This window comes from Mytilus galloprovincialis, chromosome 8 (assembly GCF_965363235.1).
Source record: "Mytilus galloprovincialis chromosome 8, xbMytGall1.hap1.1, whole genome shotgun sequence".
Classification (NCBI taxonomy): Eukaryota; Metazoa; Mollusca; class Bivalvia; order Mytilida; family Mytilidae; genus Mytilus; species Mytilus galloprovincialis.
The window spans coordinates 74,959,760-74,985,667 of record NC_134845.1 but is presented as its reverse complement, the minus strand read 5'-3'; the positions used below and the strand labels follow the sequence as shown (position 1 = coordinate 74,985,667).

Sequence of the window (25,908 nt, the reverse complement as noted above, 5' to 3'; positions counted from 1 at the left end):
TTAGTTTCTCGTTTGAATTGTTTTACATTGTCTTATCGCGGTATGGGCTTTGCTTATTGTTGAAGGCCGTACGGTGACCTATAGTTGTTAATGTCTGTGTCATTTTGGTCTTTTGTGGATAGTTGTCTTATTGGCAATCATACCACATCTTCTTTTTTTATACATAAAGGTAATTACTAAAGTCATGAACATGAACCCTTAAATATGAAAAGCATTACTTTATAAAAGACAAACAAGCACATGCTACTTTGTTGGTAATACATTCAGTAACCATTTGAACAGTCCACTAACAGTGTCATGGACCTAGTTGAAGTAACTACATTTTTAGTAACATTTTTTCATCATTGCTAATCGATGTCACGAATCTAGAGATTTAATCCAAAAATGACAACATTAAGACAGAAAAGCCGATGCCAAGTTTGATACTAGGAATCAGAGCTTTCCTTTAGGGAGATAAATTCTTAAAGTGATTTCTAAAGTGTTGTAGCAACACAGTTCTAGATAGCAGTAGCATCGACCAAATGTTAATAAATTTAAGCACAACATGGGTAAATCTGCAAATTTGCAGAGGCAAATTTTTATAATTCCCTAAACGAGATTCGAACGCATGTTATTGGGATATCACAACAACACCACCAGTTATTAAAAAAATATATATAAAAGAGACAAATATGTAAAAAAAATCAATCAATCGTTTATTTGCATCAATTAAATTCATTAGAACATTGTATTTATTTATAATCACGGATACAATTCGGGGAAAACAACGGCGCTAGGCTATTGTTAGAATATTCATCAACATGTTAGTCAATATAAAAAATACCTTTAATTGAATTATAGGTATTTTCAATTCTGCTGCACTTCTCATCACACTTTCTCGTAATCCACCTTTTCTAAGTGATATAATGACTGGCAGAAGTCTTTCTCCCAGATCGGCTGTTAAGAAAAAAAAAAGATTCAACATTTTTTAGATTAAAAAAATAAGAAGAAACCAAATGAAATGTATCAATACCGATTTACTTCAGATCGAGTTCACTCAAAGAGCCAACTTCTCGTTCTCTCAATGTTAAATTTCGTCCTGTTGATGATTTATAAAATACTAGAAAACACCCGCGAAATCGCGATCATTTAGAGCTTAGTTGAAAGTTTGTAAACTATTGTAGGCAGAATTTTTTGTAAAACAGTGTGTGTCTGGAGAATTTCAGTGAATGATTTCATATCTGGAGAATTGTGGAAAGGTATCAAAATTCATAGGTACTGGGAAACAATCTAAGGTGGTATGGGTGTCTAAATTATAAATGATATAATTTGTTCATCTTTGCCAAAATGTTTTTTTTTATGTATATATATGTTCAAAAATATAATAAAAATGATAGGTCATCGAGCATTTTCTCAAGCTACAGGTTGTGACTAAATCACAAATTTATGTATGGATGATACAGGAAAAAATATCATTATGTAAAAAGTAAAATCACAAAAATACTATACTTAGAGGAAAATCAATTAGGAAAGTCCATAATCACATGGCAAAATCAAATAACAAAACGCATCAAAAACGAATGGACAAGAACTGTCATATTCCTGACTTGGTACAGGCATTTTCAAATGTAGAAAATGGTGGATTGAACCTGGTTTTATAGCTAGCTAAACCTCTCACTTGTATGACAGTCGTATCACATTCCATTATATTGTCACCGATGCGTGAACAAAACAAACGGACATAATAGTTAAAAATGTCAAAAATAGGGGCACAGAAGTCAACATTGTGTTATCATCTTAATCACTATAAAAACAACAAATGTAACGAAGAAGCACAAAAAGGCATACATCAAATTAAAATTCTCATTTTGATTACATTATACGATTTTATTTGTCTATATAAAATGCACCCATCAAGGAAGGAGGGTTTTGAGTACTGGTGTAAAATTGCTCGTTTGAAATTCGCACAGGTAGACATGAAATAATTTTGTCGTTCAAAGTATGACGGGATGCATAAATACAGTAACGCAAAATAGATATAACAACAACTGACTAAACAGTATAAAGTAATAATAAATAAATTAATAGTGTAGTTCAAAGTATGACGGGATACATAAGTACAGAGTCACGTCAAATGTATATCACAAAAAAAGTGGGTTAACAGTAAAAGTACTATTAATAAATAAAATAATTTTGTCATTCAAAGTATGACAAGATACATAGGTATAGAGTCACATCATGAAATAATTTTGTCCTTCAAAGTATGATAGGATACATAAGCACAGAGTTACGTCAAAAAGAATATCTAAAAAAACAGACTTAACAGTAAAAGTAATATTTATAAAGACAAATAAAAGAATAATATAACACGTTATTAAGATGATAAACAACGTCAGTACGCAAAATCTATACTTCAAGACCATCGTGTATTAAACGCTAAACTAAATGGTAGAATTGTAAAATAAAATATGAGAAGATAGTTTTTGGTAAATGCTTTCAGAATATCATAAGAAAAGATAGGGTCACCATACGTTTTTTGCAGCTAGAATACAAAATAGCAAAATTCCATGTAGATTCCTTCAGAAAATGAACTATTTCAGAGTTACCTCCCATTAAAATGACAATTTCCAAAAAATAATAATCAAGTAAAGATAATCTACACTTTTACCAATATTAATATTTAAAAATTATAATCATATACATTTGTTATTTAAAATGAAAATTCGCTTTGATATCTGCATTCCTGCATCAAGTTTTGCAAATTCGATTAAATATCTGGTTCACTGTTTTTTATTAACCAAAATGGCGATACCACCTTAAGCCCTCTCCCTTGTTTTCAAAGTTCTTTTTTTTTTCTGTTAAATTCCATTATATGCGTTTCTGTATACTATGAACATAAGCATACTATAAATTAAGTGTATTTGCCATAAACGATCAATTTCTTCTGCTATATTAAATGGAGAGTCTCTATTAACGCTATACAAATTGTCCTGTCCCCGAATACTTTTATAAAATTTATGTGCAAGTTTCAAACCGGTTAACCATAAAAGCAAAATTGCGGACATTTTAAGCTTGGTTGAAAGTATGTTAACTAATTTAGAAAGAATTTTTGTAAACGATTTTATGACTGTAGAATTTAAGAAATCATATCAAAAGTCATATAGGTACATGGAGACAGGACAATATTTTTAAGCCCTCTCTTTTTTTTCAAGGTTTCTGTATACTATGAACATACGTATCTATATAATAAATATTTAAGTGTATTTAATTTTCTATTAACTATCAATTCTATAAAGTTTCTTCTCCATGGCGATCATTGCTCTATTATATATAGAGTCTCAATATATATTATAGTAGTGTAACGCGTAACCAGGCGATTATATCACAAAAGTCCGTTCCAGTAAATACTTGGATCCAAGTTGTCCACAAACAATACGGTAATACTAAAAACACCAACTATGTATATATGGACAATGAACTAAAATATGCACACGGGCTCTTTATCGATATAAAGTAACAACAGACAAATCTGTATATACAACTATACACATGGAAAAAAGTATTGCAACACCTTGATCTTTTAAAACTTAAAAAATCAGCCTCTTATATTGGATGGAATATGATTAAATATTTGTAAAATAATGTTGGAACGTATTATATGATAACATTGGCATTTAAACGAACCAAAAATGTATGAAAAAAATGTTTTATCTAACCAGAATTTTTATAACAAAATGAAGTGGTTTTTGTACAAAAAATGCATTTTACAACTTTAACTGTAGTCGAACTTTACAATGTCAAACATTTCAAAATTAATCTTAAGATGATTGTTCACATCTTGGTTGATCGTTATACGCCAAAGAATTAGTACTTTGTGCGCAGCCTCCATTCAAACGAATAATCGCATCTTAACGTCTTCTGATTCCTGCCATAAGTCGACTAATTTGTTGCTAAGGTTGCAGCAACCATTCCTGACAAAGGGTATTGTTTTTTTCATGACGTGTATGAACTGGGGTGTCATTTCGTGTACTTTACGCCCAATAGTGTCCCATATATGCTCGATACGGTTCAAATCCGGGCTACGATCGGGCCGAGGAAGATAAACCGAATTCCATTGGAACAATGAATCTTCCTCCACGATGCTAATTTTCAACTTTGGTGAGCTCTGCACTACATTGGAAACGGGCATTAATGGTTAACCAGTAGAGAAGAGCCGATCTCGAACAGTTCTTGTTTAAAGACTCCTGTATGGTTATCATTCTCTTTTTAGAATTGTTTTCTTTGCAATGAGTTTCCTTCTGACCAACCTTTTTTATGCTTGATTTTCACTAGCAGATGTTATAGGGGGTCTTCTTGATCTCGGAAGGTCTTTAATAGCGTTTGTTGCCTGATTTATATTCTCAAAATCACGTATAGTGAAATGGCGATACCAACAATACGTGCAATTGTTACAGCGACATACCTGCTTCTCTCATGATGATTATCTGCTTTCTTGCTGCAGTTGTGGATGACCAATTACAAGGTGTCAATCAAATAACTTTATAAACTTGGTTATTTAAAGTATTGAAATCAATGAGGATAAAAACAGCTGTTTTATTGTTTACGAGTACAGTAGCTTCATGTGCAGATAAGAACTTATCGAGTCGATATTTATTAATCAAACTCAGGTGATATTTAAATAATGTTTAACTAGTTCTATTTCAACAAATTATATCACAAAAAAATAAAGAGTATTTTTTTAATTTGAATTTCAATTTGGTGTTGCAATACTTTTTCCATGTGTATATAATACAATATAACAGCCTGTCCTCAAGATTGGACGGTCTGTCAGTAAAAGACAGTATGGCTGGTACAGTCTGTCTGAATCAGACAGTGTGTGCTGGTACAACCTGTCCTCTAGATGGGACAGTCTGTCACTACCAGACAGTGCGTACTGTTACGGCCTGTCCTCCAAACGGGACAGTCTGCTCTGTCAATTTCCTATGTAAGACCAAGTTGTCCTTGACAGTATCACTTACAGCTATGTAACATGCCTAATCTGCTACACTGGCCTTCCTCTGTAAGTATATCGACAGACCCGAAGTCTGTTCCTCACCCTCTTATATAACTCAGGGCGAATATACTATTTTCTGGATAAGGGGGTTCTCTAAATGTTCCCGATACCAAACACCACAATCCATCTCAAACACCCCCATACCCGTAGACTTAACCACTAACTTTCCCGCCAAACGTCTAAATCTACCTAACTCTTTCTCTAGCGTAAACCATGCATTGCTACAATAAGATTCTACTTATTAGTAACCTTAGCGACCAATAAACATTACAGTAGTATATTAATAATAGTATACATGCAGGTAAACGCAAAAATAATAATTGTCCTGTCCTCGTCCGAGTACTTATAAAATTATGTGTAAGGTAAAACCGAAGTATAATATATAGTAGTGTTTTTTTTTCGATCTAAAAACCGCGATATGGACATCGTTCTGGTTGGCTTATTTATTTATCATTGTTGTTATCTATCATCCGATTGGTTCTCAATGTTAAAACCGGCAGTCATGTCTGACTTAAAAGTCGATTTGATGACGGAAATTCACTGCTATACTATATTGAGAGTCTCTTTATATTATAGTAGTATAACAATCATAGTAAACATGCAGATAAACGCGAAAATAATTGCCCTGTCCCCGTCCGAGTACTTATGAAAATTATGTGCAAGTTAAAACCGAGGTATAATAGTAGTGGTTTTTACGATATAAAAACCACGATATGGACAACGCTCTGATTGGTTTATTTATTTTTCTTTTTTATTATCTAGTATACGGTGTTGGTTTTCAATGTTAAAACCGGTAGTCATGTCTGACATAAAGGTCGGTTTGATAACGGAAATAATATTATTTTCATTTTTCTCCCAATATAACCCAAACTGAATATTCATAAGAATGGATGACAAATGCGACTATCCATTGTACCTTTAGGACACAGAAGCATGATGATTAGTTAATTCTGGAATGAAGAGAAGCGACACACAAAATGAGGTCTGCTCGTTTGATAGTATATATGTGAATGATAATAATTATCTTTAAAAGGATTTCATGAATCAGAGGAAGTAATACATTACAATGTGTAAACTTTACATTATTATGTTATTTATTGAACTTTCGTACAAGACCAACTACATGTACAAGAGTTCTAAATGGAAATATTTGAGGGGAAAATAAACTAGTATATCGAAGTCGTCATATTAACTCATTCCATTTTTAAGGAAAAAGGCGTTATTGTATTCAAGTATTTTGTGAGCATAGCAACCTTATTTTTTTATGATGCAATATTATATTGGTTTTTCAGCACTCATTTTAGGAGTTGGTCTAAGTCGTTAACTTCAATATAAGAATGGATGACGAATTCTCTTTATATCATTAGCTTAACAGCTTTAAGTGTACTTTGAACTATAGTAAATACACTTGGATGATATATTATGTATTACAATCTGAAGTAAAAAAAAACAAATACAAAACTTACAAGATTTGATAATTCGTTCATGATTTAATCATTTAATCTGGTGGTAACATATGCTAAAAACACTTTTTTTTTTACATTTGTCAAGGTTTCAAAAGCATCTCAAAGATAAATATTGAAGGTATGTTAATACAAAACAAATATACAATAGAAATAATATGCCAATGTTCAGAGAACTGTTTATACATTAACATATCATTTACAAACCTATAGTTTTATTGTTAAGTGCAAAAAATGAGTAATTGAACAAAAATGTTGTAGCACATGACAAGGTTCGTATGATGCATTTGTTTTCTGAATAAAAATCAAAGGTAGATATTCAGCCTTTAAATGTTATTTGCACCAAGCGAACAGCGGAGTTATTATTAATTTCTTTTGACTTTAAGAGTGTAAAGAAAACATTAATACACTGTTTGACAAAATAGCATATCTTAAGCGTTTTAACTGCAATATTAGTTTTTGGATTGTTTAAACATTATGTTTGAAATACTAGATGAGGCATGTTCCTTTATTTGTCTGTTAACATTTCTGATATATATGAGTGAAGATAATGCTTTCAGTTAATGCTATGACACAACGTATTACCATTTCTGAATATACAATCAAAAATTGTAAGGACGATAAAATATTTGGCCTTTGGTAGATGACAATTGTTCAAATATGTTTGAACAATTATATAATTTGTTTACGGACCAGCCAGTTCAGTGACGAAAGATTATTGTTTTCTATGCTCATGGATTGAGCATATTTATTCATATTTTACCCCTCGCTAACGCTCAGGGTAACATAAAACGAATATGAATGCTCAACCCATGGTTAAATGAAAACAAATCTACGGCTGTCATGTATTATTTCTTAATTAAATTATGTATTAGCCAACCTCGAACAACATCCGGTCTTTTAAGATATCGCATTTAAACTATTATTTTATGCATCTGATTCAAGTCAAGAGCCTGTTGTTAATTTTTTGTCGTTTGTTTGTGTGGTTTATCTGCGTTTCTCGTTCTTCGTTTTTATTTTACATTTGTCATGGTTTGTTAGTTTTCCTGTGTGGATTGAAGAACCCTATCAAAGACGGTCTCATTGGTGGGATCGCACCCTTTTGACTACAATTTTCACCCTTTAGTGTCTTTTAATTTATTCTGCAATAAATTTAGTATTCCTAGAAATAAATACATACATTCCGCCATTCTTTTAAAGTATCGAATTTCATCCACATTGTCTTTAACGTCTCCCCTTTCGAACACTTTGAAACCTTTATTCACAAAATCCTATTAAAAAAAAAATATTTACAATTTCTACGTATTTAACACTTGTAATAATAATTTCTTATTTCATAAGATGTCTCTGCAATTATTTTTTAAAGAAAATTTGCAATTCAATTAGGGCTTGTTTTTGTTTAATTTTATCAACTATCGGGATTTGCACATTCAAATTTCTAAAAAGAACACATTATAAAGTTATGAATTTATCATATTTAATGGTATAGTAACTTTTCCTAACATACAACAACATGGAATAATTTATGTTTATGTAGTAATGAGTGAGTAATTATCTCTGGCGCATATTCAAAATGAGTTCTTGAAAAATATACAACAGTATATTTGTGTTACTCAGATTTGACTTAATAAAAAAGACAATTTATCCATCAGATGATGAGTTAAGCTTTTTTCTACTGATTTTTATAGTTAACATATTAAACCCCGCCAAATTAGGTATATGTGTTAGTTTTCTCGTTTTTATATTGTCATTTCGGGGCCTTTTTTTCGCTGGCTATGCGGTATGGGTTTTGATCATTGTTGAAAGCCGTACGGTGACCTATAGTTGTTACTTTCTATGTCATTTTGGTCTGTTGTGGGGAGTTGTCTCATTTGCATTCATACCACATCTTCTTTTTAATAAGTATACCAAATACCTGAATGACATCCTTCTCAGTGTCATAGTGAATGAACAGAGAGTTAGATGAGCCACCGCGGAACATGATCCTTTTTCCTGCAATGTGACATGGTAGTTTTGTCTTCTCTGCAATTTAAAAAATTAAAAAAGATCAACCTTATACACCAAGAATATACATTGTGATTGTTTCAATCAACTTGCAGTAAATAGTTATCAAAGGTACCAGGATTACAAGTAATGGCTTTTCAAAAAAAGGCTAGCCGTCTCTTAGCTGATAAAAATGGAAAGTGTTCTCGCTTTGTAGATTAAATTATAATTCATTCAAAATAGCCTTGCATATCAATCAACAAATTTTACCACACACGCGAAGTCACACGTTATGAAGTACCGTTTAACAATGTGTGTGATAACAACACTCCAGAAGATTCGGCTATTCATAGATAATAGTTACCTGTGTACCAATATCATGAATATGCATGATTAATGACCAGGCAACATCTATTTGCTAAAATAGAGAGGACAAATCCGATACTCTACGGGATTGAAAGACATTAACTAGGTTTGGATTTTCTAACCAATAAACACACTTTGATTATTCACGTCTCGTAATATCTCCAATCAGGTAGTTAGAAGCATTCAGCGCACTGAATGTTCATCGTTCAATTCATAATAATGTCTCCGAGGAGACGTTAATATTTAAAAGTACTCCAGACGCGCGTTTCGTCTACAAAAGACTCATCAGTGACGCTCTATTCAAATATTTATAAAGCCAAACTAGTACAAAGGTGAAGAGCATTGAGGATCCATAATTCCAAAAGTATAATATTCACGCTATGGTTAATAGATTCCGAGACAGGCATTGACTTAGATGCAATACTCTCACTCTTCCAATGATTCTATTTTAAAACTTTATGTCATTCCCAAAAGCTTTATTTATTTTAAAGACTAGAAATACAAATTTCGTAGAGAAATATATGTTTACTTTATGATTAATTCACGACATCATTGTTAAATAGTATTTTTTACTAACTTGTAAATGCTATGACTTCATCAACTAGTCGTTCAGCCTTTTCATCTTTTTGTTGTTTTTCATCTCCTGTGTCTAGTTCTGGGTGATCAGCAAATATTACATACACGCTAGGTTTATAAGTTTCCTTTATATCTTGTCCGATGTCTCTCCAAATATCAACATTAATCTGGAAATATTTGTTTTCCATCACAATAAAAAAACATGTAAACTATTTGTAAACATAAAATAAAAGACGCATAACGTCTACAATCAAACACATGAAAGGTATTATAGCGCATTCAATTCGGATTGGGTGCAGTAACAAATTTACTTCAAATATGTTAAACAATTAAAATCGTTGTGTAACTTATAGAGACGAACCTCTAAGCTAAAACTACATATATAAATCATCTGATAAAAATCTGGTGACATTGTTTAAGCAATTTTGTAGACGATAATACCCTGATGATGAATACCGTATAGTGTTCACAATCATGATCATTACTTGTGCTTGAAACGTCATAATAGTTATCAAAAGTACCAGGGTTATAATTTAGTACGCCAGACGAGCGTTTCGCCTACATAAAACTCATCAGTGACGCTCATATCGAAATAGTTATAACGCCACACAAGTACAAAGTTGAAGAGCATTGAGGATCCAAGTTATAAGATATATGACAGCGATTGTTGAAACTCATATATGGGAAGATGAAAGCATCATGTTTATCTGTTATCAAATAGTATGTTTTTATGTGTGTTGGCGTTTGTTTTAGTAGCAGTTCACTGTTTCTGTTGCTCCATTGTTTTTTCTCATTTTAATATTTGTTTTAGCTCCCTCGATTGATGACTAGGGAACAGCAATATATTACAAATAAAAAAGAAGATGTGGTATGATTGCCAATGAGACAACTCTCCACAAGAGACTAAAATAACACAGAAATTAACAATTAGAGGAAATCGTACGGCCTTCAACTATGAGCAAAGCCCATACCGTATCGTCAACTGTAAAAGGCCCCGAAATGACAATGTAAAACAATTCAATCGATGGAACAAACGGCCTTATTTATAGGAAAAAAAATGAACGAAAAACAAATATGTGACACATAAAAAAAACGACAACTACTGAATTACAGGCTACTGACTTGGGACAGGCACCTACATACATAATATGGCAGGTGTAAACATGTTAGCGGGATCCTAACCCTCTCCTAATCTGGGACAGAGGTATAAAAGCTACAACATAAGAACGAACTATAAAAATCAGTTGAAAAAGGCTTAACTCATCAGACGGACAAAAATACAAGTGGACGTGGTTCTTAGCTTATTTTGACAAAATTGAACCATAATAGCTCATAAAAGCGAATAATTATTTCACTATTTCACTTTCATTAGTGATTGAAACAAAACAATCATAGTTTATGTTTTGTATATACATGTATCACAGTACAACAAAAGAACGAACTACAAAAATCAGTTGAAAAAGGCTTAACTTATCAAATAGAAAAAAATACAAGTGGTACAGTTCCCTTAATGTTTCAATAAATAATATGTTAATATATAGAAAAAAATCGAGTTATGTAGCAGATCCTCCAGTTGTGTTGAATTCTATTTTTATGCTGAATAGCTTTTATGATAAAACGAAAGCCCTCGTTATAATGTTAATCAATAATTCAGACAGTAATGGATCGTTTCAACTATTTCAAATGTGTTTTCAGAGCTAATGTTAATAAATATTAATCTCAACATGTACATCATGATTGGTATTATTACATGTTTTCATGCTGAATTTATTACATGTATTTAGCGAGAGCAACACACGAAATTTGTTATAAACATAGATGTTTACGTAAATATACAACAACATAAAAGGGAAAATTAACTTGTTTATTCTAAAACAATAAACGACAAAATTATATGGCAGACACTCAACAAAAACCTCCAATTAATAACAGGCTCTCGTACTTGACAAAAGTATATAAAGAACTCAAAGTAAGGAAAGGGTCGTGTGCACGTAAGAATGAATAATCCTTCCAAATGCTGTATGCGCAGTCACGGAACCTTAAAAAGAGAGTGTCGTTAAGTACTTTCCGTCGTATTTTTTTTTACACTTGAAGCTGACTATATAATATTTGTATTAAACCATACAGGGTTGAAAGCGTTAATTTAAATTATAGAGATGAAACTGGTCAAAAGACCGAAAAATAAAAAATTTCGTGTTAGTATTTGCCTTCTTTTATACATCTTGTTACTGTGTTTCTTCAAAAATCCTTCCAGAGATAATTGATGTGTAGCTTTGGCGATTATATGACAAAGACATTGAAAGCTTTGTCGAATTCTTAATCGGTTTAAATTATATGATACTTTTCATTTGATATTTACCTTTTTCTTCAATTCTCTACGATCAAAGACATAGTCAACTTCAAAAAAGGCACGGGGAACTAAACATCAAAATAAAGATAAACATAAAATATGGAAAATTACAACCATTGCCAATAAAGTTTGTTAACATTATCTAATACATTTATTTTTCAAAAGTCAACAAAAATATAATAAAAATCCACATTGACAAAAAATAAAGAACGCCATTCAGTGCATTGGTATTTGAGACAACAATAACAAACAATGCATTTCGTGATAACTTTATACATTTTTTTATTCGAGCGTCACTGATGAGTCTTTTGTAGACGAAACGCGCGTGTGGCGTAAATCTAAATTTTTAATCCTGGTATCAATGATGAGTTTATTTCCATTATGTGGTCACTTACCAAATCAATAAAAAATTAACAGTATGAATTCTTCTGCACCAGACGCGTCTGTCGATTATAAATGTCTCATCAAACATGATAGGGTGAAAGCAATGGAAAAAATTTAAAAAGTTCACGCGCTGAAGAGTTGCTCAATCAATTTTGGCGACTATTCTTTGACCTTTAATGGTTTACTATTACAAATTGTGACTAAGATGGAGAGTAATATCATTGGCACTCATACCATATACTCTTATATCTACTAACACACAATCAAATAAAAAAATGGAGATTCTATCCAGACATGAGTTTCGCGTATATAAAATTACTTGTTATATGTATTTCGCATACCTTTGCCCAGGGTCGGAAGATGATCCCAATATATGTTAGGGCTGTTCATTGCTTTTGTGCATATAAGCTCAAGTATATCATGGCGACTAGTATCTGTTTCTGACCATTGTACTTCGATCTCGCTCCAACCTGTGTCCATTACACAATCGCAAATTTCTGTTACCATTCCAAATTTATCTAATGAAATATACAACATGATAAGATGTTACAAAATGTGTTCCGTAAATTGTTGCAACATATATTTACTATGATTGATCGTTCATTTGTTACTGCAGACTATATGTAAAGTTACTTATTGACCATGTCGGCTTGTAATGTTAACTTTTTTATTTGGTATTCTTATACCCGTTTCCTTGATCCTACTCTCCCAATCAACCAATGTTTGACATTTATTTTACGTCCACATTAAAGGCTGGTAAAAGCATGTTCCCATTTTGCACCATTCGAATTTCCCTTTATTTTTGTAATCCTAAAGATGTATCGCTCGATGGTTAAATGAATGTAAAGGACTTCCTCATGAATGTGTTACCCACTCAAAATAAATGCCTTAGTAAGAAGAGTTTATCAATGCCATTACATCATACGGGATTTTAAATAATATTTTTTCACGAAATAATACAATACTTTTATTACTGTTTATGAGATAATTTAGTTCTTATCCTAAAAAAACCTATCATAACATAACATGGTCAAATGTAAGTTCGATTTGATGATGTGGAGCCATGTTATGTGTGTTTTCAATGCTGTTTATTCTATTGTTAGTTGTTAGTCGTGGTAAATATATTAATTTGTAAAGATTATCGATAAACCCCTATCATTCCTTTGATTTTGTTCTTTTAATGTGTTGTAACTTGTTCATTTGGAGTATGTAATCAATGTAGCATTTAAGAGTGAGTTGTAATTGTTTCTGCCGATATTGTTGTATGATAAGACATGATACTTTATAATACCAGGGCTAAAAATAATAAGTTTAAAAACATCATGTGTAATAAAAGCGTAAAACATTTACTACCGATCTTTTATCATACACTTATGCCATGTAACAAATGTAACAGCAACGACACATTAATGTGAATCGTTTTTATCTTTAGAGATAATTAGCAAAATGATAATCAGTAAATTATAATAGAACACCTGATTTACTGTCATTCGTAGCATGCAGTTTAACCACTTTTGCCCCCTCAAATATTCCAAAGGATTGGTACTTTCTCGAATTCTTTCTACTAACAGGCAATGATTCTCTGAAAAAAACATGCATGCGTAATAAGTGATTGGTATAGCTTGCAATGAAAACAGGTTAAATCTACCATTTTCTTCAAAAGGAAGTTCACATAGTTAGTCAAGAATATTACGTTGTTTCCTATCTAACACTTGTATGGACATCATTAAATATCAGTTCTAGTCGAATGTAGACTATCATTGTGCATTTTGTGAGAACATCTATAACTAATGAAATCGTAAAATATTAAATAAGACGTTTAAAGTCCTTTCTGTGACTATAACTTTGGAAACACTTAATTTATATGCAAAACATAACTGTACAGACAATAATAAACATCGCATTGAATCGTCATACAGTATCAACATATCGTGACTGTACTCAAGTTAGTTTTTTTTATTTACATTACCTCTACAAATAGATGGTGGTCTGTGATAAATAGTTTATTATCAGTCGATAGATACACATAGATAAATACTAATATCGTATTACACTAGAACAATGCCGATTCCCTTAATTTCCAAACAATTAACAAGAAAAAAATCAGGGCATGATTAAGTGTAAAATTTTAGTCCTGGTATCTATGATGAGTTTATTTTATAACAAAACAAAAAACAAATAATAAATGTGATAAAAAGCAACAAACGTCAACTACTGCATTGAAATCTTATGACTTTGAACAGGCACATGTGGTTTAAAATTGTTTGCTAGCATTAAACTATACCCTAACCAGGGAACGATGATGTATTCTTATTGATATTGCCATAGAAAATATGAACATCGGTATTCTTTTGGCAAAATATGATAAACATCAGCTGTACAAGACACTCTTTATGTAGAATCAAATAAACAGTATACCTTTCGTCTGGTGTTAGATTTCTTTGAAACTTGTGATCCTTAATATGATTATCCTTCATGTAGCAATCAGTACACAAGTCAAGGTCATGACAAATCAAACACTTCCATCTGATTCCTTTAATGCATTCAATAGAATCACTCTTTTTTTCTGGAGGGTAACAGCTATCACAGTAATAACCTTCATGTTCAATGCCTGTGTAAAAAACATAGTCATTTAAAGTATATCTAAAAAGTCTTCTTTTTATCGATAGCTGCAAAGATACACAGATACTTGTGCAAGTGTACTATTTCTGTACTTTAAATCTAAAGAAATGGAAATTTACTTTTAACATTTAGTATTATTTCTTTACTTTAGAATTTTGTGATGTGTAGGTACTATCCAGAATTTGATTTGTATTTAAAATATTAGTACAAAAATAATACCAACAATATCACAGTATTCCATATTTGAACATCAGAATTTTATCAAATTTGAAAAAGACAAAATGTCAAAATGTTGAAAATATAACCGTAAAATCTGTAGCACTTTAATTTCAAGTACAGATCAAAAACTATAAATACAGATACCTAAATATCACAATAATTCTAAAGTTATAAAATAGTACTGAATATTTAAAGTCGATTCCCAGGGCTACAGATTTTTGATACCGAAATATGCAAAAGTAGCTGTGTACACACCAATGAGTTCAAATCAAAGGGACAAATGCAATTAAAGAATATGCAAATGTACACGTCTAAGAATCTATACCACAACTTAAAAGCAAACAATAACATTTCTAGTTTCAATGTTTCCCTGATTTCTTTATATTATATTGAAAGATTACGGATAGTGTATGATGGTGTTAGTGGAATACTAGTCGAGTGTTTTATAACCCAGTAGTCAACACTTCGACGTTGACATGAATATCATTTAAATGATGTGAATTTACATTACTATAAGACGTGTCACGGTACTTTTCTATCCCAAATTCATGTATTTGGTTTTGATGTTATATTTGACATCTCATCGGATTTTCTCTAATGCTCAGTCCGTTTCTGTGTGTGCTACATTTTATTGTTGTGTCGTTGTTCTCCTCTTATATTTATTGCGTTTCCCTCAGTTTTAGTTTGTTATCCCGTTTTTGTTTTTTGTCCATCGATTTACTAAACAGTTCTAAACAGCCATATACTACTGTTGCCTTTATCTAAAGGACATTTTGATAAATTTCCTGTTGTCACTACTTTAATTTTTCCGAAAAACAAAGGTATTTTGTTATCCCAGGAATATATTACCTTAGTCGGTTTTGGCACAATGTTTTGGAATTTTTGGTCTTCAATTTTGTACTTGATATGAGCGTCACTGATGAGTCTTATGTATACGAACCACGCGTCTTGCGTGCTAAATTATAATCCTGGTACCTTTGATAACTAATTATATAGTTGATCTACAATATTCACTAGCATGTAAACACCGAGTTCGTCAGTTTTAACTCCGCTCTTTGTAGGTGATCTTTTTCTGATATTAAAAGCATGGACCTGCTGGTCAATCTTTCATACCTAAGGTCAGTGGTTCTCTCTAAATATCATAGTATTATCTATCATTATATAAACGGACCGACACACACGGAGTTGTCAAAGGTGCGTTTATCAAAAAAATCAAAAAATTAATCAAATTCAATTTGCAATAAGTAATTTGTTATCGATTCCAAACTGTGTTTTATGCACTTACAATGTTATGTTTTTACCTATGAAAGCTATGTGGTATTTATAAAACTACAGCCTTTCATCAGATACTCCACATAGTAAGTTATATGAATATAAAACCATCATAGATACCATGCAGGGTTAAATTATGTATCAACGCCAGACCGGGTTTCGTCTACAAAAGACTCATCAGTGACATTCGAATAAAAAAATGACCAAATAAATTAAGAAGTTGAAGAGCATTGAGGACCAAAATTCTTAAAAGTTTTGCCACATACAGATAAGCTCATATATTCCTCAGGTAGAAGACAATAACAATAAAAACCAAGGAGTAAACAAGGACTCACAAAACCAAAAGACATTTTCATCAACAGTTATAAATAATAATTAAGAAACAACACGAACTCCACTAAAAACAGAGAGTGAAAAAGTCATAGTATTTCAAAAATTCAAAAGTTTTATAAACAGTTTATTCATAAATATGACTATATCAAAGATAACTCATGTCAGCGCAGAAGCCGACTACTGGGCTGGTGATACCCTCGGGGGAATTAAAACTTAACAAGCAGTGGTTGTAAAAAAACCTAATCATAGATACAAGGATTAAATTTTGTATTTACGCAAGACGCAGAAACAGTTGCGTACATAATGATGTATACATTCTATATTCATTCATGAAGAAGATTGACATTAGGGTTAAACAAATTCACTTCAAGTAAGCATTTACTGATAATATGTATGCATGCATCACATAGTCTAATTAGTTATTAAAGGTACTAGGATTATTAGTTACATAGTGTTCTAGTAACCTAATACAGTTTATATGGGGTCAGTAAATTCCATATGGGATGAGAGCGAAGCTCAAATACTCATATGGAATTTACTGACCCCATACATACCGTATTATGTCACTAGCACACTATGTAACGATTTTTTCTTACCGACTATCTAGTAGACGTGTGAAATTTAGACTAATGACCTGCCAAAATGAGCAAATGTTCAATACTGTTAGCATTAAGAAACTACTTCCATTGATCCTTCAAAAACAGACGCCAACAATAACAATTTGTTGGGTTTATATGTATTTTATGCATTGGTTTCCACCTTTATCATCAATTTCTTCGTCTGTTAAAACCATAAAGATTTTTTTCTCAGTACCTTTTTGTTTTTATAAGCGGACGTAACACCACTACTAACCGTGTAGATAATGAGCCCACGCCTCCCCACTAGCCTTATATTAAATATACACGGACTCCCCGCGGACGCTTTTAACCAATCATATTCCTAGGAATGTGTAGGAATAAGATAATATAATACAATACGCCAGACGCGGGTTTCGTCTCCATATAAGAAACACAATGACGATCAGATAAAAATAGTTATGAAGCAAATCAAGAACAAAGTTGAGGAGCAATGAAGACTAAAAATTTAAAAAAAAAATGTACGAAATACAGCTTGGGTAATCTACGCTTGGATTAAGAAAAACCTTAGTTTTTGAAAGATTAGAACTTTTTTAACAGGAATTTTATTAAATGACCATATAAATGACATATATATCAACATCAAAGTGCTGACTGCTGGGTTGGTGATACCCTCGGATACTAAATGCCCTCCAGAGGTAGTGTCAAAATAGAGTATAGGGACATCATTAGTACATTTTCAAATCTGATTACTTATGGTATTTTAATATCTCCGGAAACAAACGTAGCTAATCGATCGACCTATGCATGATGGTTTCCGTAAAAGTTATGTAGAGTCGTTTTCAACCATTCTTTCTGCTAAAACTTATGAAGTCTGAACTCAAGTGAATGCAACGTATGAATTCAAATAGTGCATAAATGTCATACGATTAGATCGACAGTATCACTGAAATGTATGTTATTAGTGACAGTATACATGAATATGGATTCAATGATTCAATTTATACTTTAAGCTTATTTTGACAAAATTGAATCATACTGGCTTCTTAGAGCTAGTTATCATTTCACTATTTGTATTTCATTATTGATTGAGCCAAAAAAATAAGATATTAAATTTTTGTATACATCTCGTAACTAGTGCCTCTTTAAATTGAACATCAGGAATTGTTGTGTGTAGCCTTAAAAATACAAACGTTTGATATGTTTGCGAAATTGTAAAGATAATTCTTTAATCTACATCTGATGATTATCTCCGATGAATAAATCTTCATAAAAGACCATTTCTACATGTTTTTAACGGAAAAATGGAAGTAAGCACTTCCATTTTAGAGGAATTTCTATATATCTATAATACTAAAATTACGAGGTCCAATTTGTCAGCCGTCATCACGTAAAAACGACGAATCAAACAATTCAACTTTATATATAACTAATATAGTACAAAGGTGTAGATTAAAAATTACACTACTCCAGGCCCTTTTGTTTTCCACGTAATTAATATTGCCAATAATTAAGAAGTTCCGAGTCGGGTCCGATACCGGTACCAATAGTATATTCACCTGTTACCAATTACCTTATCTACACGTTCCGCATCTGACAGGCGCACCACCAAACGGTGTATTCGGGATAAATATGCTATATAGTATTACACGGGTCATAATCACAGGGTTAATTGTCAAATTGTTACCTATTGTAGTATTTTAATCATTTAGACTTTCTAAGATAACAATACGAATACTAAAAATCTGGACTAAAATAAGGCGTATAGGTACAGTTTTCAATTAGTTAGCGGGCATGACGTAAAACAGCGAATCAAAGAATTCAACTTTATTTATAACTAATACAGGACAATGCTGTTGATTAAAAAATACTCCATTCCAGGACTTTTTGTTTTCCAAATAATTGATATTATCAGTAATTGATAAGTTCCCGTTCGACGGGTTCAAACAGAAAGATTTGAAAGCAGAGAAAACTGTGTATCTTATAATCAGCATGACTTTATCAGATGACAATACTAATACTAAAATAAGGCTTGCGCATAGTTATATACTTTAATTCAGTCACGGATCCGCGATATCACGGGTGTGTTCTAGTACATGTTAAGTGTATGGATTTGTCTACAAAGCCCTGTTTCGTTTGCTGATAAAATAGATTTTGTAATTTAGAAAGATGTTTCGTGGAGAACTTGGAAGATCAAGAGATATGCCGTTGTTTGTTAGGACACTTATGTAGTTTAGGTATCCAATACCTTGATGGAATATCCAGTTCTTCATCTTAGGTTGAAATTCCAAAGAAACATGGAACAGACCTATAATTATCCAGGATTTCCTCTTTGGTAAGTGTCGTGAGAGTATATGTTGATTTTCAAAGTGAATTGTAAGTACCTAATTCATTAATCAAGCAGTTTAAGTAATACGATTTACACTCAAAAACGATGTTGTTTCGGGATTTATATGCGGGACAGCAATCTATTTGTCATAGAGGTAGGACAAGTATTTTGCAACATTTTGGTCTTGACGTAGCATGCGTATTGCTATCCGCGATTTAACGTGTGCATTCACCAAACATGCTTATTATATGTTGAAACATCTTTTTCAAGGCTTTACGCAATACGATTAACTGTATACACTTTACTGGCAACCGTATACTTTCATCTTTGATCACCTCGGAGATTGTGGGTATCCAAAGGACGCTAACAAGATTTAAAAGAGGGACGAAAGCTACCAAAGGGACATTCAAACTCATAAATCTAAAACAAACTAACAACGCCATGGCTAAAAATTAAAAAAACACAGCACACATGACACAACATAGAAAACTAAAGAATAAACAACACAAACCCCAACAAAAAACAAGGGGTGACCTCTGCTCCACATCTGGCATACATCGTGTTGCTTATGTGATAACAATGTCGGTAAATAGTCTAACTCGGTAGGTCACATTCATGAAATGGAAGGGGATTGTAGTTACGACGTAAGGAACATATCCGATATCATTTGTGAAACAGTTATTCAATAACGGTCAACCAACTCGTGATGGCGCCCGTAAAATTTACGTAGGGAAGATTTCAACTTAACCATTTGGAACTCTTGGTTTAATAGCTTCCTTGTGAGAAGCAACCCTCTATCAAGAAAATCATGATAAGAAATGCAAGCACGGGAATATCGTATCAATTGGGAGATATATACCCCGTATGCAGATGCTGCTGGAATGTTGCTACTTAGAAATGGAAAGTTCACAATTGGAAAGCTAAAATCATCTCTTTTGTCGTAAAGTTTTGTTTTCAACAGACCCTCATTGTCAATTGTTAGATGTAAGTCAAGATATGAGACCGACTTAACTGTATCTGTAGTATCCTTTATCTATAGCTCGATGCGTTCCACATAGTCACCAAATTTTAAATCATTTAGTGAAAGAACATCGTCTATATAGCGGAAAGTGGAGTTAAAAGATATTGCTAACTTCTTATCTTTCTTCCTAAGAAGTTCCTGCATGAAGTCAGCCTCATAATAATAAAGAAACAATTCGGCAAGTAGAGGGGCACAGTTTGTTCCCATTGGAATGCCGACAGTCTGTTGAAAAACACGTCCTCCGAACGTAACAAATATGTTGTCAATCAAGAAATCAAGCATCTTGATAATATCAGTTTCAGAGAATTTTTTGTTTGAATCAGAGTGATCCTTTACAAAGTTGGATTTATCCCTCCCTGAGACAAGATACTTGTATCTACGTTGGACATTCTTTTTTCATTATTATTCGATGGATACAAATTTTCGTAAATTTCGTGGATAAAGTAAACCACGAAATTAAATGTTCAACATATAACAAATTTTCTATAAGGTTGTATGCAGAATTCGTCAAAACCACGAATTCAAATAATCAAAAGCATGTTAGTTTTCCTTATTCCACGAAAATTGGTACCCACGAAAATAAATTAATCCTCAGTACACAGATTAAATATTAAGATAACTTTTAAAAAAAAATTGACACAAATTAAATTGGAAACGTGTATCAATCCACTCACATTTAATAGAAATATATAGGAAGATGTGGTATAAGAGCCAATGAGACAACTCTCAATCCAAATCACAATTTATAAAAGTAAATCATTTCAGGTCAAGGTACGGACTTCAACACGGAGCCTTGGCTCACACCGAACAACAAGCTATAAAGAGCCCCATAATTACAGTGTAAAACCATTCAAACAGGAAAACCAACGGTCTAATCTATATTAAAAAAAAACGAGAAACGAGAAACACGTGTAAAATACATAAAGAAACGACAATTACTGTACATCAGATTCCTGACCTAGGACATGTGCAAACATTTGCAGAGGGATTAAACGTTTAAATGGAACACAAACCTTCTCCCTTTTACTCACAACATAGAAAAACACACGATGAAATATCAATTGGAAGGCTTAAATCAATCACAAAAAAGAGAATATAGTAAACAATCAAGGTTTTTTTTCTCACAATGTTGTACAGTGGACTATATATATTTAAATAAAATGTGAAAATCATGTGGATCAGATCAGAAATACATGTTTTTCAATATTAAACTTCCGAGAACAAAAAACTCCAACACGGACATATTCCATGATAACAATATTTCTTTTCACATTTTTTTTCATGGTTTTACATGTGTTCATAAGTTAAGTGTTATTACTCAAGTTATTTCACTTGACTGGGTGATGTCTAGCCGGTTCGCTCATAATAAACCAGTCCATCTTAACATAGGTGTTTTAGGATAAACTCATCAATAAAGTGTGCAATCATTGTTTTGTAAATTCATTTGATGACACTGATAGGTGATTAGAAATCAGTAATAATTATAACGGCAATCATCCTTATCACACACATCTTCAAATAGACTGTCCTTATGCAAATTAAAACATAAACTCCGCCCGATCAGTTGAAATAACATTGGTAATAGCACAGGTTGTTTCTGTTAAAACATACAATTACAAGCTACTTTCATAATACACAATTTAGTGACTTTGTTGAACGAATCCTTTCCATCAAACTAGAGAGATAAAGGATATTATAAATACAGTTAAGTCTGCCTCAAATCTTGACATACATCTAGAATTTGACCATGAGGGTCGGCTGAAAACAAAACTTTACGACAAAAGAGATGAAGGTTGCTACTCACAAGGAAGCTATCAAATCAAGAGTTCCAAATGGTGAGGTTGAAATCATCCATTTGAGAATTTTACGGACACACACACGAGTTAGTTGACCGTTATGGAATAACCGTCACAGATGATATGTTCATTAAGTCGTAAGTCGTAACTATAATATCTTCTTCTCTTTAATAATATCTTCCCCTTTTCACGAATGTGACCTACTGAATTAAGACTACTTACCGAATTTGTGCTAGGATAAGCAACACAACGGGTGCAACATGTTGATCATGAACTGCCTTCCCTTTCGGAGCACCCCCAGTTGTTGGTTTGGTTCGTGTTTTTTATTTGCTAATTTCCTATGTTGTGTCTTATGTACTATTGTTTGTCAGTTTGTCTTTTTTCATTTTTAGCCATGACATTGTCAGTTTATTTTCGATTTATGAGTTTGACTGTCCCTCTGGTATCTTTCATCCCTCTTTTCAAGATGAAGAAAAATATACACCAAAAACAATATGAAAATGAATTACATGACGTCATCAATCTAAGTTTTGGCGTTGATTTTATATTACTTTATTGAAGTTCATTTTAGGTCTGCCTAATCTTATATTAACGTCTCATTTTGCTTCAGTAGATAATGTTTTATCAGAAAAGATTCAATATGCTTACAACAAATGATTAAAGTTTAAAACAAAAATTGAGGGAAATGCATAAACTTCATCGCTATTCAGTCAAAAATCAGATAAACTTAAATTTTGTAATAGAACAAACATATCAATCACTTAAATGTTTCTTTATCAATCTTCATTACAGGAAGAATATACAATAGTGATTTTTTATTTTTTTTTATCACATTAAGACATCATTTGTTTTTTGTAGGCTAATCAATACCATACAGTATTATGAAAAAAAACAGTTAAATAATTCTTAGGTCTTTGAGGTATAGTTGGCGTTTATCCCTAATCTACTCAATTAATGTGAACTTAGAACTATTTGAAAACTTGGAGTGCACTATATTATAAGTTATATGGTGTGTTAGTTACCTAATACGCTTCGCTCTCACCCTAGATTGAATTTACTTACCACATTTATATCGTATTAGGTCAGTAGCAAACCGTGTAATGAATTAACTTATCAACTGTCTTCACATGTGGTATTTGGACTATCAGCCTATCAGAGTGATTAAGTCTTTAATTCTTAGTTTAATGATGACTAAGAACCTCTTTCCTTTTGTCTATACAAATAACAATGCAATCAATAACAACGTTTTAGCTTTTAATTTGTCTTATTAATGTATTTCAATCGTTTATAATCAGTTTTGTCGCTTGTTAAAACCATTCAGATTTGTTTTTAGCTTTGGAAGGGAAGTTATTCCTTATTGATCCCATATGATTGCTAACCTTAAATGGTAACTAACCATGTGTTTTAGGACACCCTTTACCAAAATATACTTACTCACAACGTGTAGTTCGTTGACCAATCATATCCCTATAAACATATAGGCGGTAAGATAAAAATAGATATACATACCAGTTGGTCTATTGTCTAGTATTCTTAGAAGATCTTCTTTTATGACATAACATCTAACTTCACCATTGTCCCACTGAACATGAACTTTTGTTTCGGGTTTTGAATGACTATCTGTTTCTTCACCTTGTGCCGATGATTTACCAGTTGATGCTTTCTACAATAACAAACGTTAGTCATTGTTATTACACATAATCTTTATCAAAGGTACCAGGATTATAATTTAGTACGCCAGACGCGCGTATGCATAACACAGATCCTTATTGTTTAAAAGAATGAGACGTAGCATCGGTACTAATAAGACAATAATTCATTGTTATTTCAGTGTATTATTTATTCGAATATTAAGAGCATTCCAACAATGCATAGGGAGGTAATTCTTTGCTAAACGTGAATACTAAATATATTTTAAACATATTTAGTTGTGTATTCAGTAGTTGTATTTGCCCCAAAAACTATTAAATGTGTTTTCGAGGCGAAGTCAAGCTTATAATGTTCTTCATTCTTCATTTGAATCGTCAAGTTGTCAGTGTAACTGGATGCAATTGCAGGCTTCACACTTTTTAATGTTAAACAGATGGCTTTTTGTGAATATATAATTGTTGTCAATGTACATGTTTGCACAATACTTGAGACAAACTGCACATCTAGATATAAAAACGTATGACTGTGACACTAGCAATTTGTGGAAATCTCTTACCTATGTTTACAAAGACAAACTGTCAATTCAATTCAATCATAAGTATTTTATAGAAATATTCGGATAAAACACTCTGGATGAACATCTTAAATATTCAGAGGCATATAACCTTTAAGATATAGTTAGCTGTGTATCCAGTAGGTGTTTTGACCAAAATGAACCATAATGAATGTTTCATAAATAATTTTCCTCCAGAAGAAACTCATGAAAAAAATATAATTATATCTTTAATAAAAAATTGATTGTTTATTGTCATGTTGTAGTGGTAACTCATAAGACTGCTGACTATTATAATTTCAAAAAGATCAAAACATATTAAAATCATGCAATTTACCACAATCATTTCAAAAGAATATTAAAAAAAACAAGACTACAAATATTTGTACAGTTCCATATTTAGACAGGCACATTAAATATTCAAAAGCGCTTACTACACTACTTTTGGACTTCATTTCACTGTCTTCTTGTTTATCTTGTGCCAATAACTGTATTTTACAAGGTAATACATCCTACAACAAAAAAAAGTTTATCACTGTATCATTCACTTATATAATTAAGTTTATTATCTGTTGTATCATATTGATACTTATGAGACAATTATCCCTCATTCTACGCTTTGTAAATCAAATTATGTAAGCATGTAATGATCTATAATTAGTTTCATCTCCTCATCTGAAATTTTAATTTCAAAGTTATAGGATTTAAACAAGACTTTCAAACACATGTAAAAGAGATTACATGGCTTCCTTTTGTTTTAGTATACTTCTATAATATATTTCAAGATAATTTTGTCCAATATATAAATTCAGATCATTGATGCATCTGATAGTGCTTTGTTACCTTTACGTTGATTTTGTCAAAAGAAACTTATGATGACCGATCTTTTAGAGATAATATTTTCGGCTGTTGTCTGCTCTAGGGTATGGTTGTTGTCGCTGTGACACATTACCCATTTCAATTCTCGATTTTATCCTTTTTTATATCAAGTTTTGTAAAAGATATATCCTAGAAAAACACTTTCTATGAAATTCTTTTTTATTTGGAGGGAAAAACATTGAGTTGTGCAGCATATTTTCAACATGTATATGCCCCGCACTTCTTAGAGTTTAAACTTATCTTTCAAACGTGTTGTTCTACCTCTATCTTCACTATGAAACTCTCTTAGAACTCACAATTCGCAGCAGCCATGTGTTTATATACTGATAACATTCCAAAGTTGTGTCTCTTTTAGATAAATATATAGATCATATCTAGAAACCAGTGCTAAACAAAACCAAATATCTATGAAAATTGTATATTTCCAAACAAGAGGCATGGTTTAGAAACAGATTTATTCATAAGTGCCTCCTATACTAACATTTATTCAAATAGAAAACTCTTG

General features: G+C 32.0%; 1 protein-coding gene across 1 annotated transcript; it reads right to left on the bottom strand.

Annotated features, from left to right (window-relative positions):
• Nucleotides 1-243: 243 nt before the first annotated feature.
• LOC143043774 (E3 ubiquitin-protein ligase MIB2-like) lies at nt 244-25,027 on the bottom strand. Its single transcript, XM_076215952.1, has 11 exons — nt 24,959-25,027; nt 23,831-23,984; nt 14,573-14,765; nt 13,630-13,736; nt 12,496-12,672; nt 11,780-11,838; nt 9,422-9,587; nt 8,411-8,517; nt 7,676-7,766; nt 824-936; nt 244-303 (listed from the first exon to the last, which is right to left on the bottom strand). Exons 1-11 carry the CDS (start codon nt 24,977-24,979, stop codon nt 244-246), a joined length of 1,248 nt encoding a protein of 415 aa, XP_076072067.1. The 5' UTR covers nt 24,980-25,027.
• Between the last annotated feature and the right edge of the window lie 881 nt (nt 25,028-25,908).

Bases quoted from the DNA above. Each gene is read 5' to 3' on its own strand.
- LOC143043774 (XM_076215952.1), bottom strand. From the start codon at position 24,979: ATGAAGTCCAAAAGTAGTGTA. The intron at 937-7,675 runs GTATGTATTTAT...TTTTCTTAACAG, and splicing joins CTTTAAAAGAATGGCGGAAT to CCGATCTGGGAGAAAGACTT. The intron at 304-823 runs GTATTTTTTATA...TACTTCAACTAG, and splicing joins TACCTATAATTCAATTAAAG to GTCCATGACACTGTTAGTGG.